The 13,943-nt window shown below is 36.7% G+C and overlaps 1 protein-coding gene across 1 annotated transcript in view; it reads right to left on the bottom strand.

Annotated features, from left to right (window-relative positions):
* The window catches only part of UTRN (utrophin), a 731,009-nt gene that overhangs the window by 383,696 nt on the left and 333,370 nt on the right, over window positions 1–13,943 (bottom strand). The window contains 5 exon segments of the mRNA XM_042782042.1: window positions 355–569; window positions 3,727–3,802; window positions 6,644–6,793; window positions 8,223–8,355; window positions 13,382–13,557. Of these exon segments, the coding sequence (XP_042637976.1) occupies window positions 355–569; window positions 3,727–3,802; window positions 6,644–6,793; window positions 8,223–8,355; window positions 13,382–13,557 (750 nt within the window).

The following is a 13,943-nucleotide window of genomic DNA, read 5'->3' as shown; positions in this document are numbered from 1 at the left end:
ATAACTTGAAAAGCCATTTCAGGAAAGTATCCTACATCACACTAAACATTAAATGTAATATTCGCTTACATCTACATTAATGTGCCTAGCTTGATGGCATCACTTTTAGTTTTTAAAAATACACTGAGTCTACAGCTTGAGTTGGTAAACCAATCTGATCTTACCACCACAATACAAATACAAGAAAAGCTTTACTCTTCAGGGTTAGCCTAGAGGACTGTTTGACAGATTAAAAAAAAAAAAAATGTAGAAACCTTATTCTTTCATAGTTCAGGATAAACAAAAGGAATCCAAACTGATCTTATCTCTCTGTGTTACAGAGCATCTGCACATAGCTTTATACTGTGCACCTACTTTCATTCGGGAAACTGTCTTATTGATCTCTTCTACATCCCCGACAGTGACAATGTTGGACTTCAGCATCTGGTCGATCAATGCCAGCCAGTCGGCTAGTTCTGTTATAGTTTGATCCAGATCAGCAGGAAGTGAAATTTCTGAAGTACGAGGAGGCTGGGCAGGGCTTTCTGCTACAGATGACACTAGCACCACCTTTTGGACACCAGGATGAACTGAAATAAAGAGATACAGCAAAACATTACCAAATCAACAGGACCGTTTGATGGTGGAAGCTAACAGGGACATATGTGCATAGGTAAGTAAAATTTAACTTAACTAAAAAAAAACAAACTCTAATTTTATATTTTCATATTGAAATGGCTGCAATATTTCCTGTAATATCTGTATGTCTTTGGTAGCCATAAAGCAGACCAATAAAAACAGTCTCACAACATCCTAGGGCAGCAGTATCTTAGAAGTAACAAACCACCGATACTAAGAGAAAATTAAAATAAAACAGGTGATATAACAACCATGAGAAAATGCAAGTGTTATTTTTTTTCAAGTATTTTCCTTAATTATAAAGCCAACAACTATTCACAATTTTCTATTCTTTTTTCATATTACTTTATAACATGAGTGTTAGTCATTCTTAATAAACAGTATTGCAAATACCTATTAATATTCTACATATATACTCACTAACTTTTATTAGACTCTTCTCCTATACCAGGTTATTTAGATTGCTTCTGAAATTAAAAAAAAAAAAAAAAAACTTGCAAGGAATATCTTCCTGTATTTTTGCTTATTTCTGACTACCAGTTTAATATAAATTTCTAAAGTAGAATTACTGGGTCTACTGAGTCAGAGAATATTTTAAAAATTGTTTCTAATATTCACTGCAAATTGCTTTCCTTAAAAGTTGTACCAATTTAGATTCCCCAACAGTAGCACATGAAACTGATAAACATTCTGCATCAACCCCCAAAATATTTCCTCAATGGATAAACACACATCTCTTGCTATTGTTTCCTCTTAATGGTTTTTTGATTAGTAGTAAAGGTGAAAATTTTTCATTTTTAATGCCAAACGCAGTATTATTTTTAACTTTCTGTACTTTTTATCTGCTTCCTTATCAATGTGGATGAGTTCTTATATAGAAAGACAAACACGTGCCATATTGCTGAGAACAACTTGGGGACTTTTAATGTGGCATTTTCTTTTCCATATATAGATGCTAACATATATAAATGTAATACAGTCATCAGATCCATAAATCTGTATTTGGAGACTGTTTCCCTAGGGCTTTAAAGTTAGAAATGCTTGTCTTTTCCAATGATTTGATGAACATTTTTTCCCCTAGGTTTTTGGTTTTTTTTTAATGAGGAAAAGCTGTTGTTTTTCTTTGTTTTTGATGCAATAGATTGCTAAATTAATTTCATATCCACCTGGGATCTACTTTGGCATGTGTATTAGATGAGACTGAAATAGTTTTCTAAAAACATTAAGTCAATTTGTAAATTCAGTGCAATTCTAATCAAGATTGTAACAGGTCTGTGTATATGAAAGTTGATAAATACATATACTCAAATTTCTGATTTTAAAATTAATATAGAAGCGTAAGGGGCCAAGAAAAATTTATTTTTAAATGTATTTTTGGTAGAGAAATATGCCTGACTAGATACGACATTGCAAGGAAGACTCTAGAGTTCAGTAAATGAGGCTGGAAGAAACAGTGACTCACGACAAGTGTGGGGAGCTGATGAAACAGATCTTAACCTCACTCTCGCCACACAAAAATTAATTTCTGGGGGATTAAAGACCAGGCAATAAAAATCCAAAACTGTAAAACTATTAGCTGAAAATATAGAGGAGTATCTTCATGACTTCAGAGGACTGAAGGAGCTCTGAAGCAAAGCACACACAGGAAAGGATAAATCATTAATGAATGATTACTAATTAAAAATTCTGTAAAAGATACCATAACTAAAGACTTAAAGCCACAGGTTACAGAAAAAGAATTAGTAATCACAATAGCCACAGGTTACAGAAAAAGAATTAGTAATCACAATAGCTTAAAAAAAAAACCACTACAAAAAGATCAATCAGCAATTCATCGAAGACAAAACAAGAAAGCTAATAAACATATGCAAATATATTCAACCTCATGGGCAATTGAACAAATGTAAATTCAAATGGTATCTTTTGTATGCATTGTTGTTGTTGTTATGTGCTCTCTAGTTGTCCAACTCATAGTGACCCCTCCTTGGGTTTCCAAGGAGGTATCACTACAGAAGTGGATTGCCCAACCTTCCTTCCAAGGAGTGGCTGGTGGGTTTGAACCACCAGGCTTCTGGTTAGCAGTCAAGTGGCTTAGGCACTGTGCATAGGTTGGAGGTTTTCAAAATCAAGGGTGGGGACCAATGGGGTTCCTCGAGACCCCTTCAAGGGGTCTATGAGGCCAGAGGAGTCTTTGAGTGGTGTAAGCAGTCAATGTGCTCCACTGCTAACCAAAAGACTGAAGGTTCAATTCCACCCAGAGGCATCTCAAAACAAAGGCCTGGAAATCTACTTACCAACCACCAACCACTGAAAACCCGAGGGAACACAGTGCCACTCTGACACGCGTGGGGTTGCCACGAGTCAGAATCAACACCACAGCAACAGGTACCAGTGAAAGTAAGCAGTATTTGCCAGGAAACAGCTTCCCAGGAATGGAGAACTTTTCTAAATCTCCATCTCCCACCTGGTCCCAAGCATTATCTAACCCTTCTGTTTTCAGTCATCATCCCAGGAACATGTTAGCACAGCAGGTTACAGCTGATTTCCTTAAAAGCAGCTTGTACCCAGCAGATTCCCCAGTGTTCCCGGCCAGCCTCTTCTCAGCCTCTCAGCAGGACCTATAGATGTTCAGGCCCCATCTACTCCAGGAAAAGGCAAAAAGTACTATCCACTACCAGAAAGAACACCTCACACACTGGAGAGTCAACCATGTCTTGTGTTTAAAGAAAAAGTGCTTTCCAAATAACAAAGTAGAATAAGAAATCACAATTGCATGATGTTTTGATGTAAGTTATTGCTAATTCACATGTTGTTGTTGTTGTTGTTGTTGTTGTTGTGGTTATGTGCCGTCGAGCCGGCCCTGACTCATAGCGACCCCTCCTTGGGTTTCCGAGGCAGTATCACTATGGAAGTAGGATTGCCCAACCTTCCTTCCGAAGAGTGGCTGGTGGGTTTGAACCGCCAGCCTTCTGGTGAGCAGTCAAGTGCTTTAGCCACTATGCTACCAGAGCTCCCTGCTAATTCATATATAGTCTCAAAATCATACAGCTGTTGTTACGTTTATATTTAGATTATGTTGTACATTAAAAGCAATCAATTTTATCTTACCAGCAATCCTTGTTGGTGAAACGGAACTGGGTTCCAGGGTTCGTTCCTTCAATGCAATTGGCACTTCTCGGCATACCTATAGCATCAGACCAAACAAAAAGAGAAGAATACTATATAAATAAAGAGAATTACATTTTCTAAAGGGAAGTGTTATTCTAAATGATAGCTCTGTCCCTTTTCTTCTCCTTAACAACTAAGCTTCTGTCTGGACAGCCTCATCATCACTAAGCACTGCAATCTTGCTTTGAGTCTTCCACTCTACTGGCACTGCTATCATTAAGAATGCCAACCAGTCCTTAGCTGATGTAACCTCATCTAATATGTCCACACCCCTTCCTTGACTTCTGTTAATAGTATGTGCCTGACTTTGGCCCTTCCTCTTTGACTGCTCTTCTACATGTCTCTTACAAGCTCATTTTTCTCTGCCCATCAATTGAATCCCAACATCCTACAGGGTAGGCTACTGGGTCTTCTTATCCTTGATCATGGACTCTCTTCCTGGACCAAAGGTTTCCAATGGTTTCATTTACTATATGGAGTTTTAAGAAGCTAATAACTCTCAAAAAACATATCTTCTTTCTGTCAACTGGATACTCAGCTATGTCCTGAATTCATCAACCGTCTTACTTGACACCCCCTCCACAAACTTTGCTAAAGATTCCAACCAATCTTTCTCTACCCATTCTTAGGACCACTCCATTTATCTCTATAGTAGAGATATAGCAGTCTTTCAAAAATGTAACTCTACCCTGTTTAAAACCTGCCCACAGCTCTCAAGAAGGAAACTTGTTCTCAAACTAGAATTCAAATTCCTTGTGACATGTGGTGACACTTTCAGGATCTGGGCTCCATGAGCATCCCTCTGATATAATCTTACGGCGATACCTCCAGGTCCTGAAGGCACCCTGTTCATTCTCAGTCTCCTCCAGGCCCTTTCGCATGCTGCTTCCTCTCTCTACAATGACCTTCCCTGCGTTCTTCACCTAGGCCAATACTTACTCACCCTTCATGAATTAGTTTGGAAGTCATCTCCTCCTAAAGCCTCCACGGTCACCCCTAGAGCCAGGTCCATGCTCTACTTTTTGTTTCCACAGAGCACCACTATGCTGTCATTGCTTATCTACTTGTCTCACCCACAATACGTTCTTTGGAGGAGCAGCAGTGTCATACTCTTGTTGTGTTCACAGTTTTGAAAATGGTGGCTGGCAGGAAGTGAGCATTTAATAAAAACCTATTAAGTGAGTGAATGAATGTATGGATGAATCAAATATTCCACATTAATATTTCCCAGCATGTGTCTACAGCATGTGTCCCAGCTTCTCTGCATAATAAACAATGTTTGGGCTTTCACATTCATAATTCACCTAAGTATAACAGAATATATTCAAAGTCCTACAATCAAGGAAGCCTTGATTTTGTCTATCATAATGCTCATGAATGGACCACAATGTCCTTCTCTACATTACCCATTGGCATCCTTGATATAAAATATATATGTGTGCTATAATTGAATATGTATAAACTGAGCCTTCCATATTTGAGATTGTGGCCAATATGTGTGCAAAGGAGTGCAAGGGAAAGAGAATAGCTAATGAAGTCAGAACCTGAGAGTTGTTAAAAGTCCCAGTACAAACACTGGCTCTTGAGTGAGAAGGAAAACCAATAGTGGGCTTTGGTCAAAGGAATTATTTGATCTGAATTATGATTTCACAAAATCATTGTGACTGCTATGTTGAGAAAAGATCGACAAGGGCCAAAGGAGGAAAGAGGAAGCCAACTGGGAGCCATTTCAATAATCAAGGTAAGAGATGATGGGGCTAAAAACAAGTCAGTTGTAATGGGAATAGTGAGGAGGGGTCAAATTATGAAATTTTTCAAACCAAAGAAAAGTTAAAGTAACTGGACAGGGAATACCCATATACCTACCACTCAGCTTCTACAACTGTTAAAACAGTGCTCTGTTTGCTTTATTATATATCTAATCATCTAGCCATCAATCAAGGAGCTCTAGTGGCATAGTGGTTAGAGCATGTGGCTGATAACCAAAAGATCAGTGGTTTGAACTCACCAGCCACTCTGAGGGAAATGTACAGTCTTGGAAACTGTATAGGGCAGTTCTACTGTCCTAAAGGGTTGCTATGAGTCAGAATCGACTCAATGGCAGTAGGATTGGTTTTTTGTAACCATCAACTATCAAACCATCTATCAAGCAGATACATATTTTGAAGGAGGATCAGATAATGATGATGATATTAAGGGCTTTTTGGTTTCTTTTTTTTAAAGTATGTAGTTCACATACCATAAAACTGACTCCAAGTTTTTTCACTTAAGCAGTTGTGACAATATAATTCCCACCAATCGAGGTAGGAAAAGTACATTAAGGTACAAGGAGACAGATGAAGAACTCAATTTCATATGTTAATTCCAGATGCTTACTAGACATACAAGTTTGTATGTATGGAATAGAATGTTCATGCAGCTACAAGCGTAACTAAGGTTACCATGACATTCCACCCGAAACCTAGTTAGACACTCATTCCATATATGTTGAATGAACAAAAACATTAAAAATAAAATTATATATGAAAAAAAGTAACGTGTTGCATCATGAAACTTTTTTAAGGTCTTCATTTTCATAATTACTGGCATTTTACTGCCTAGTTCTAATATATCTTCATTAACATAGTATATAACATAAATTTCCTAAGCCAAAAAATTCCATGTAAAATAAAATGTATTCTTTGATAATGTATGCATCGATCTATGACATACGAATGAAAAATAACTACAACCATTAGCAGATGTTAGGAAATTGTGCCTGTGTTTGGATATACTTGAAAGTCACACAGTTACATGATCCCACATATTTGACAAGATCAATAGCCATGAGACTGGTTTCATGTAACACTATGCATACCTTATTCCATGTCGTATTTACAGTTCTTAAGTTTTCTGAAATTTTATCTCTTTCCTGTAAACTCAGACTCTTATCTGAAAGCATTTCCAATTCAGTTCTATTCAGCCACTTGAGTTTATCAGCTTGTACTTCCATCTCCTGGGTTAAATCCTAAAGGGGTCAGAAGACAGCTGTGGTTAGAAGGTTATCATTTTGGGGAAAGTTCAAGGAACTGTGTCAGGAATCCCTCCCAAGAGTATTCTATAAATATGGACCTTTAATTTCTTATATGGTAAATTAATTTATAAGAAGCCTGAATGCATGTCAACAAACTGTAAATTACAAACACAGGAGTGAACACACACTTTAGAGTGTGTGTGCCTATGTGCACATGTGCAAAAACATTCTTTCTCAGAATACAGTCATATTAAATTATAATTACTTTCCTAACTTAATATTCTCTTTTTAGATAATAAAAATCATCTCTATACTAATAAAAAACAAAAAAGTAGCATTTTGTGACCTTTTCTCCAACAGTCACTAATCAACTCTTCTGTACGACCCCACCCTTTGTAATTCATCCAAATTATACGTAAAAGGGATGTGCCAAGAAAACTATTGAAATTTTTCAATAAAACAAAAGCAAATTGGTTAGATAATTGTCACATTTTAAAAAGAAAATTTAGGAAATGTTGTTGTCATATATTATTTTCACCATTACTAAATACCTGAAAACATTTATACGTGAGAATCTTTACTGTAATATTGAAATTTTTTTAAGTTAGTAATCAGTTTCTGTATGTTATCATAAAAATGATTCAAACAACTATGAGTCATATAAAATGAAAAATAAAGTTTCAGTGCCAGATTATCTCCATTACACTCCTATAGACACAAACTTATCAAAGTAGTGAGTAGCCTTTCAGGCCCACATTTACACCCGCATGCAAGTGCACACACACACAATTTCCTTTCCACAAAAAACATGAGCACATTAAGCATGTTTTTCTACAAGTATTTTAAGTCTTAACACAAGATGTAAGTATTTATATATATAAAATTTATGACTATTTGGATATATTTACATATTTATATATCATTAATTTTTGTACATGGTATAAATATATAGCCATGAATAATTTTTATAGGTTGCACTAACAGGAAATTTGATGGATACAACCCTGATTAAGCCTATAGCTAAGCAACTGTGCTCACTTGAGTTTTCTTAAAAATTCAATTTAATAGCTAATAATCATTAACTATCTCCAAATTGAAAAGTAAAGACTATACCTCCCAGCATTACTATATTCTAAAATGATGGAGTCTGTTTGGAATATCCCCAAACTCTGGTTTCATACTGAGACCACAATGACTGGCAACTTTTATGTGAGTGACACTTTACTGCAACAACACTAAAGTTATAGCTGCTCTTTAAAACAAAAACCACAAAAAGATATTTTTCTCTCAAGCTGAACACATGCACCTCAAAGTACGAACTTTCTCCCCATCTTCTTCCTCAGTCCTGCAATAATTGCTCTTCAGGGTAAGCAGGCATGCATCGAAAGACGCTAGCAAACAGGGAAACAAATAAACCACTCACTGTTAGTTCTTGCCGGTTCTCTTCCAGCGTGGTGGTTGACTTCTGCACAGTGTCCTCGGCCCTTGTTAACCAGCACAGAATCTCATCCAGCCTTTTCCTGTATTCCATTGCCTGCTGACTTTCTCCTTTCAGCCTGAAGGAATATAGTTTTGAAAACTATTGAGAAATTTTACCCAAAGAACCAAAACATCTTATATTGGATATCTTCACTAAACATCCCCCAAAGAAATAATTGCTAATAATTCTTTGTATATGTATTTTTAAAGAAGTGTTAATAGTACTGTAAACATTCTGTGCTATCGAAAATTATTTGATAAAAGATTTTCCTTAATTAAATTCAAAACATCGAAATAAAGAATGTCGTCTTCTCTCATCATGAAAAGTTATATAGACAGGTAATGCAAAGGTTTGTTGTCTTTTTTTTTAAGTTAGACACTACTGTACAATATGACACAAGTTGGAAAAAACATTTTAAAAATATCTATCTAAAATAACAAGGAAAAACACATAATTCTCTTTGAGTGCAAAATGCACATAGAATGTTCTCATTTATACAAAGTATTACTCACAGTGGGTGGCAACTATTATTCAACGTTATTCATAGAAGAGAAAGAATAAGAACAAAGTGAGGTAAAGGGAAATGGAAAAACTTTAAAAGTATTAGAAAGGACAAGAGAAAAATGGAAATCTGGTTGGTTCATTAAAGTAAGTATTATATTTCAGTATAGCACTAAGTTTTAAAAAGAGATTCTAGGAAAAAACAAAACGAAGATTTAAAGGAATGTAATGAAAACAAATAGATCAATATAAAAAAGGAAATGACTTAATTACATCTTAAAAATGTTGTAAGAATAACATTGATAAGAATATCAACCATCTGTCGGTAGATGAGAGTATGATTAGAACTCATGACAAATAAGAGTGTGTATTTTTATACACGAGTTTTGGAGGCTGTTAAGAGCTACACAAAATGAAGTGGTAGCTTCATTATTATTACAGCTGCTGCTAGTTAGAGGTTTGTTTAAAACAGAAGGCAATTTTTCAATGAACTGTATTCTGTTACTTCTAACAAGAATTTACATTTTTTATGGCTGTGACATTTTCTTTTTAATCACAAAAAGACCTAACATGATGATGCAACCAATACACATAATAAAATGCTAAATAAACATCTATATATTCAGTAGACAGTCTATGGTATTTGAAGACTGATTTTAATAACTGATGAAAATCACCACAAAATCACAAGTTCTCATTATTAAGTATCCATCGGGGAGAACACTGCTTCAGTTTTCTTGAAAATTAATCAACAATTATCAACTCATTGATAAGACTATCTGTATCTAAGAAAATTTAACATACATAACAACTTGGAAACATCCCATTATTATTATAGACCCTTTTCTTCCTTAAAAAAAAAAAAAAGTATAGGAATTTGAATTGCCAATGTTTCATAGTCATGACTCATGTAGTGTTTTAAAAATAAAGCTATGAAAGAAACTAACATTATCAAGTAACTTCAATAGACATATTTTATTCACAAAAACTTTTCATCTGTACACCAGCTAAATATAATCTACATTTTAAATGTTAACCCAAAGAGTGAAAATATGTTATAAACTCAAATTCAAATAGTAGATAACTGTTCACTAAGAAATAACACCATGCTAAACTGTATAAATATTTAAGTACAGACACTCACTACAAAAACAAATTTATCAGGGAGATAATTCTCAATGACTTTGTAACAGTACACGTTCAGGCTCTTAAAGCTCCAAAACCAAAAGTTAACTCACTGCCATCAAGTCAGTTCTGACTCATAGTGGCCCCCAATGGGTTTCCAAGGCTGTAAACCTTTCTGGATGCAGACTGCCCCATCTTTCTTCCATGGAGTAATTGGTGGGTTCGAACCACTGATCTTTTGGTTAGCAGCCAGATGCCTTAACTAGGACACCACCAGGGCTCCATCTCAAAGCTCCAAGGTGGCCCCAATTTAAAATACATTATAAACCTGAAGTGAAATTTAACATGAATCTATGAAAACAAATATCGTTCTAGTCAAAATATAAGATATTAAGAAAGAGATACATCATTCTTTCCACTTTAAAAAAAAGTAAAATATGTATTAGCTTCACCTTGTTAGTTCCGGGAGCAATAATTACCACACTCATTTGGAAATCTTCAAGGGAATTTCTACATTTATTGTTAATATCCTGCCAGTAGGTACATCTTTTTGCTTTAGAAGGCCTAGGAGATGGATCATTTCCTAGCTAGATGGACTTGCTATGCACACTCATTACCACCGCATGCAAGATCCCACAGGAACTCTGCTGGGAATCCCATCCCTCTCCCTGAATCCTCCTCCCCAGCTACACCTTTGCCGATCTCTGATGTGGCCATGCTAGTTCCTATCTGCTTACCTTTGTCCATTCTACTTCTTTTCCCTAGAAAGCCTTCCCTAGAAGGAAATGATGGGAAATTCCTGCAAATGCTTCAGAATTCGCCCTAACTATCCCTTCTCTGTGTTGCCTATCACATCTGCCTCTGGGACAATGCTGCATCTTACTAACGATGCTTTCTTTAATCCCACTACCTCATTTCTTTTCAAAATGTTTTTCCTTTTCTTAGTATCTGAGCTTCTTAGCCATGTTTGCATTCTCAGTGCTGAACACAAAGCTCAATAAAAATTGATCAAATCCATCAATCACTGGCAAAATTCAGCAACACCACGCTTGCAGGATAAGATCTAGGCTAACTTGCAATTACAAGAATTGATGTCTTGAGTGTTTGCAAGGCAACAAGGCATAACTGTTTTACAAACACTGTCTCATGAATTCTCATATAACAATCCTCTAATGAAATGCCATAATTCTTATTCTCAGAGGGAGAAATCTGACCACAGAGCTCTGTGGTCTTCCCAAGTTGGTCCAGCACAGTTCTTGACAGCATACAATAATGCTTTCGCTTACAACAAGACCTTGGACAGAGTACTCAACCTCATCCTCTGAGCCACAATTTCCCAAACTGTTCAATGGGCCTAACAGTTCCCACAAAGGATATTAGTAAGGATTCAGTAGGGCAATGTACGCAAGGTGCCAAATACAGTCTCTCTGCTACATGGCAATCTCTTCACTAGTTATTCTCTTAACCAAAACACACAAAATAATAACCAGTTGCTTCTGAGTTGATTCTGACTCACAGTGACCCATGTGTGCCACAGTGGAGCTATACTCCATGGGGTTTTCAAGGGCTGGTTTTTTGGAAATAGACTGCCAGGCCTTCCTTCTGAGGTGTCTCTGGGTAGAATAGCAACTCCAGCCTTTCAGTTACCAGCTGAGCACAGTAACAATTCGCACCACCCAGGGACTCCACTTAAAATAATAGATAGCAGTTTGTAAAAAGCAACCATAGGCCACATCATACTTGAATACTGTATGCCAAATTATTAATACTGGATGTTATAAAGTATTACATTGGTCTGTAACAAAATAATAGCTGACATTAAAATAATAGATCATTTACAGAGGTAAAAGAGAAGAAAAACATTTCTTAGACTTCTTAATTCAAAATTATCATCAATCAAAAATAAAAGGTCCTTAAAGATACATAACGTATTAGGCAACGTAGCAATTATCCATTAAACCTTGACTGTCTCAGAAAATAATTTCAAGTAATGTTGAAGTATTATATAAAATAGTATGTATAATGATAAACATTGAATATTATATTGACTGGTAATCAAACTTGTTTGTAGCCATAAGACACACTAATGAAATCTAGTGTACTGTAACAGAATCTGATATTTGCATACATGAGGAATTTGATTATCACAAAGCACTGTCATATATGCACATAATATGCCACTGGACACTAAGGACAACCTAGGGAGAGCGTTTACCAATAAAGACTCAGAGGCTGAGGCAGGAAGTAAGCCAATGAGTCCTGGAGCCTGAAACCAGATCTTCAGACTGGAAGTCCAGTAACACACTTTCAACAACTTCAAGCTGCCTCTACATAATCATTGTATCATAATAAACAGGAATAGAAGTGTGCTTTGTTGTTGTTTTTGTAAGCTGCTGTCCAGTCAATTCTGAGTCTCTATTCTGAGACTCATGATGACCTCACGTGTACACAGTAGAACTGCTCCATAGAGGTTTCAAGGCTGTGACCTTTCAGAAGCAAATCACCAGGTCTGTCTTCTGAGGTGCCTCTGGTGGTTTGAACAGCCTACCTTTCAGCTAATAGTCAAGCACTGAACTGTTTGTACCACCCAAGGAGTCCAATAAGGTATCTTTCACATGTGTGATATGTGAGTAGAAAAGTGAGACTTACGGACTGCTTAAAAATGCAGTATGAAAAAGAAGAATGAAGAAAAGCAAAGACACAAGGAAACAATTAGTCCAAGGGACTGGTGTGCCATGTGATCCTCAGTCTATACAACTATGAGACCAGAAGAATGAGATGGTGCCCAGCTACCACTGTCAACACCTCAGAGGAGGATCCATGTAGGAGATCCTGGACAGAGTGGGAGAAAAATGTGGAAAAAAACTCAAAATCATAAAGAAAGGGAAAAAAAAAAAAAAGGGACAAGGTTTGCTAGTCTGATAGAGCCTGGTGGAACCCCTGAGACTATGGCCCCTAGCTGTCCTTCAGGTCTGGACTTGAACCCACTCCTGTGGCTTCCAGCCAAACAAAGACAAAACATATGAGCTGAAGATTTACATTAGGTAGATACACTCCTTGGAGAGGTCAATCAGAACAGAAAGGCTGTGCAGGCAGAGGGAGACAGCTCGAGGGGCAGGAGTGCATGGGTGGGAAGGACACAGGGAAGTGGCTATGGGGAAGAAGTGGGAGGAGAGGTGTTGCATTATGGGATATTGTAGTCAATGTCATGACACAAAGTGTATGTGAACTGCAGTATGGAAGATGAATTTATTCTGTAAACTTTCGCCCAAATCACAGTGAAATTTGAAAAAAAAAAAAAAACTGTAAAAGAAAAAATTTGCAGTATCCATAGACAATGGAAATCTTAAATGTCAGTAAAACTCCTATTGTAATGGCAGACCATAAAAGAACTTTGAACACACCTAACCGTACCCTGAAAGATTCTACCCGAATAGCTTCACCCCTGAACCCTCAAGTCATCATGGCTAAATCACCTTGGCTGCCTGTCCTTCACTTCAGCAACAACCGTATTCCAGCGTTGGTTTAGACCTGCCATCTTGTCTCTCAAGAAGCTTCCATTTGTGGGGGAGAGTTTCTGCACAATCCCATCCCCAGTTCTGTTCAGTGCTGCAAAACTAGGCTGGTGGCTGCTGATGCCTTCTTCGAGTTCCTGTAAGAGAGTCCAAACTATGATTAATCCCCTACTAAATCAAAATGTTCCGCTACAATGAATTCACTCAGGAGTTGTGGCGTCAATTTAAGTGTTAGAGACAGGAAGTTGGAAAGGATATTATTTTATCTTGAGGTAAAAGGTATTTTAAAACAATATTAATCACATTTCAAAGAAAACACTAAATGAAATCTACTTGGAGATGTAAACCACTCTCATGAATGCCATCAGGTAAAATATAGTGAAATAGGACAATGGAAAAACATTAAATAAATAATAGCTGTTTATACTCCAGCATAATCATCAATCATGTTTGATTAAAGTGAATTGCTTATCTTCTTCCAAACATGAGCTTTCAAGCATTTCTTGGGGGGGGGGGGGGGGGG

Source organism: Orycteropus afer, unplaced genomic scaffold (assembly GCF_000298275.1).
Source record: "Orycteropus afer afer isolate SDZICR_OR568_19922 unplaced genomic scaffold, OryAfe1.0 scaffold00226, whole genome shotgun sequence".
Taxonomy (NCBI): Eukaryota; Metazoa; Chordata; class Mammalia; order Tubulidentata; family Orycteropodidae; genus Orycteropus; species Orycteropus afer.
Note: the sequence above shows the minus strand (reverse complement) of the source record. Positions and strands in the feature narration are given on the sequence as shown.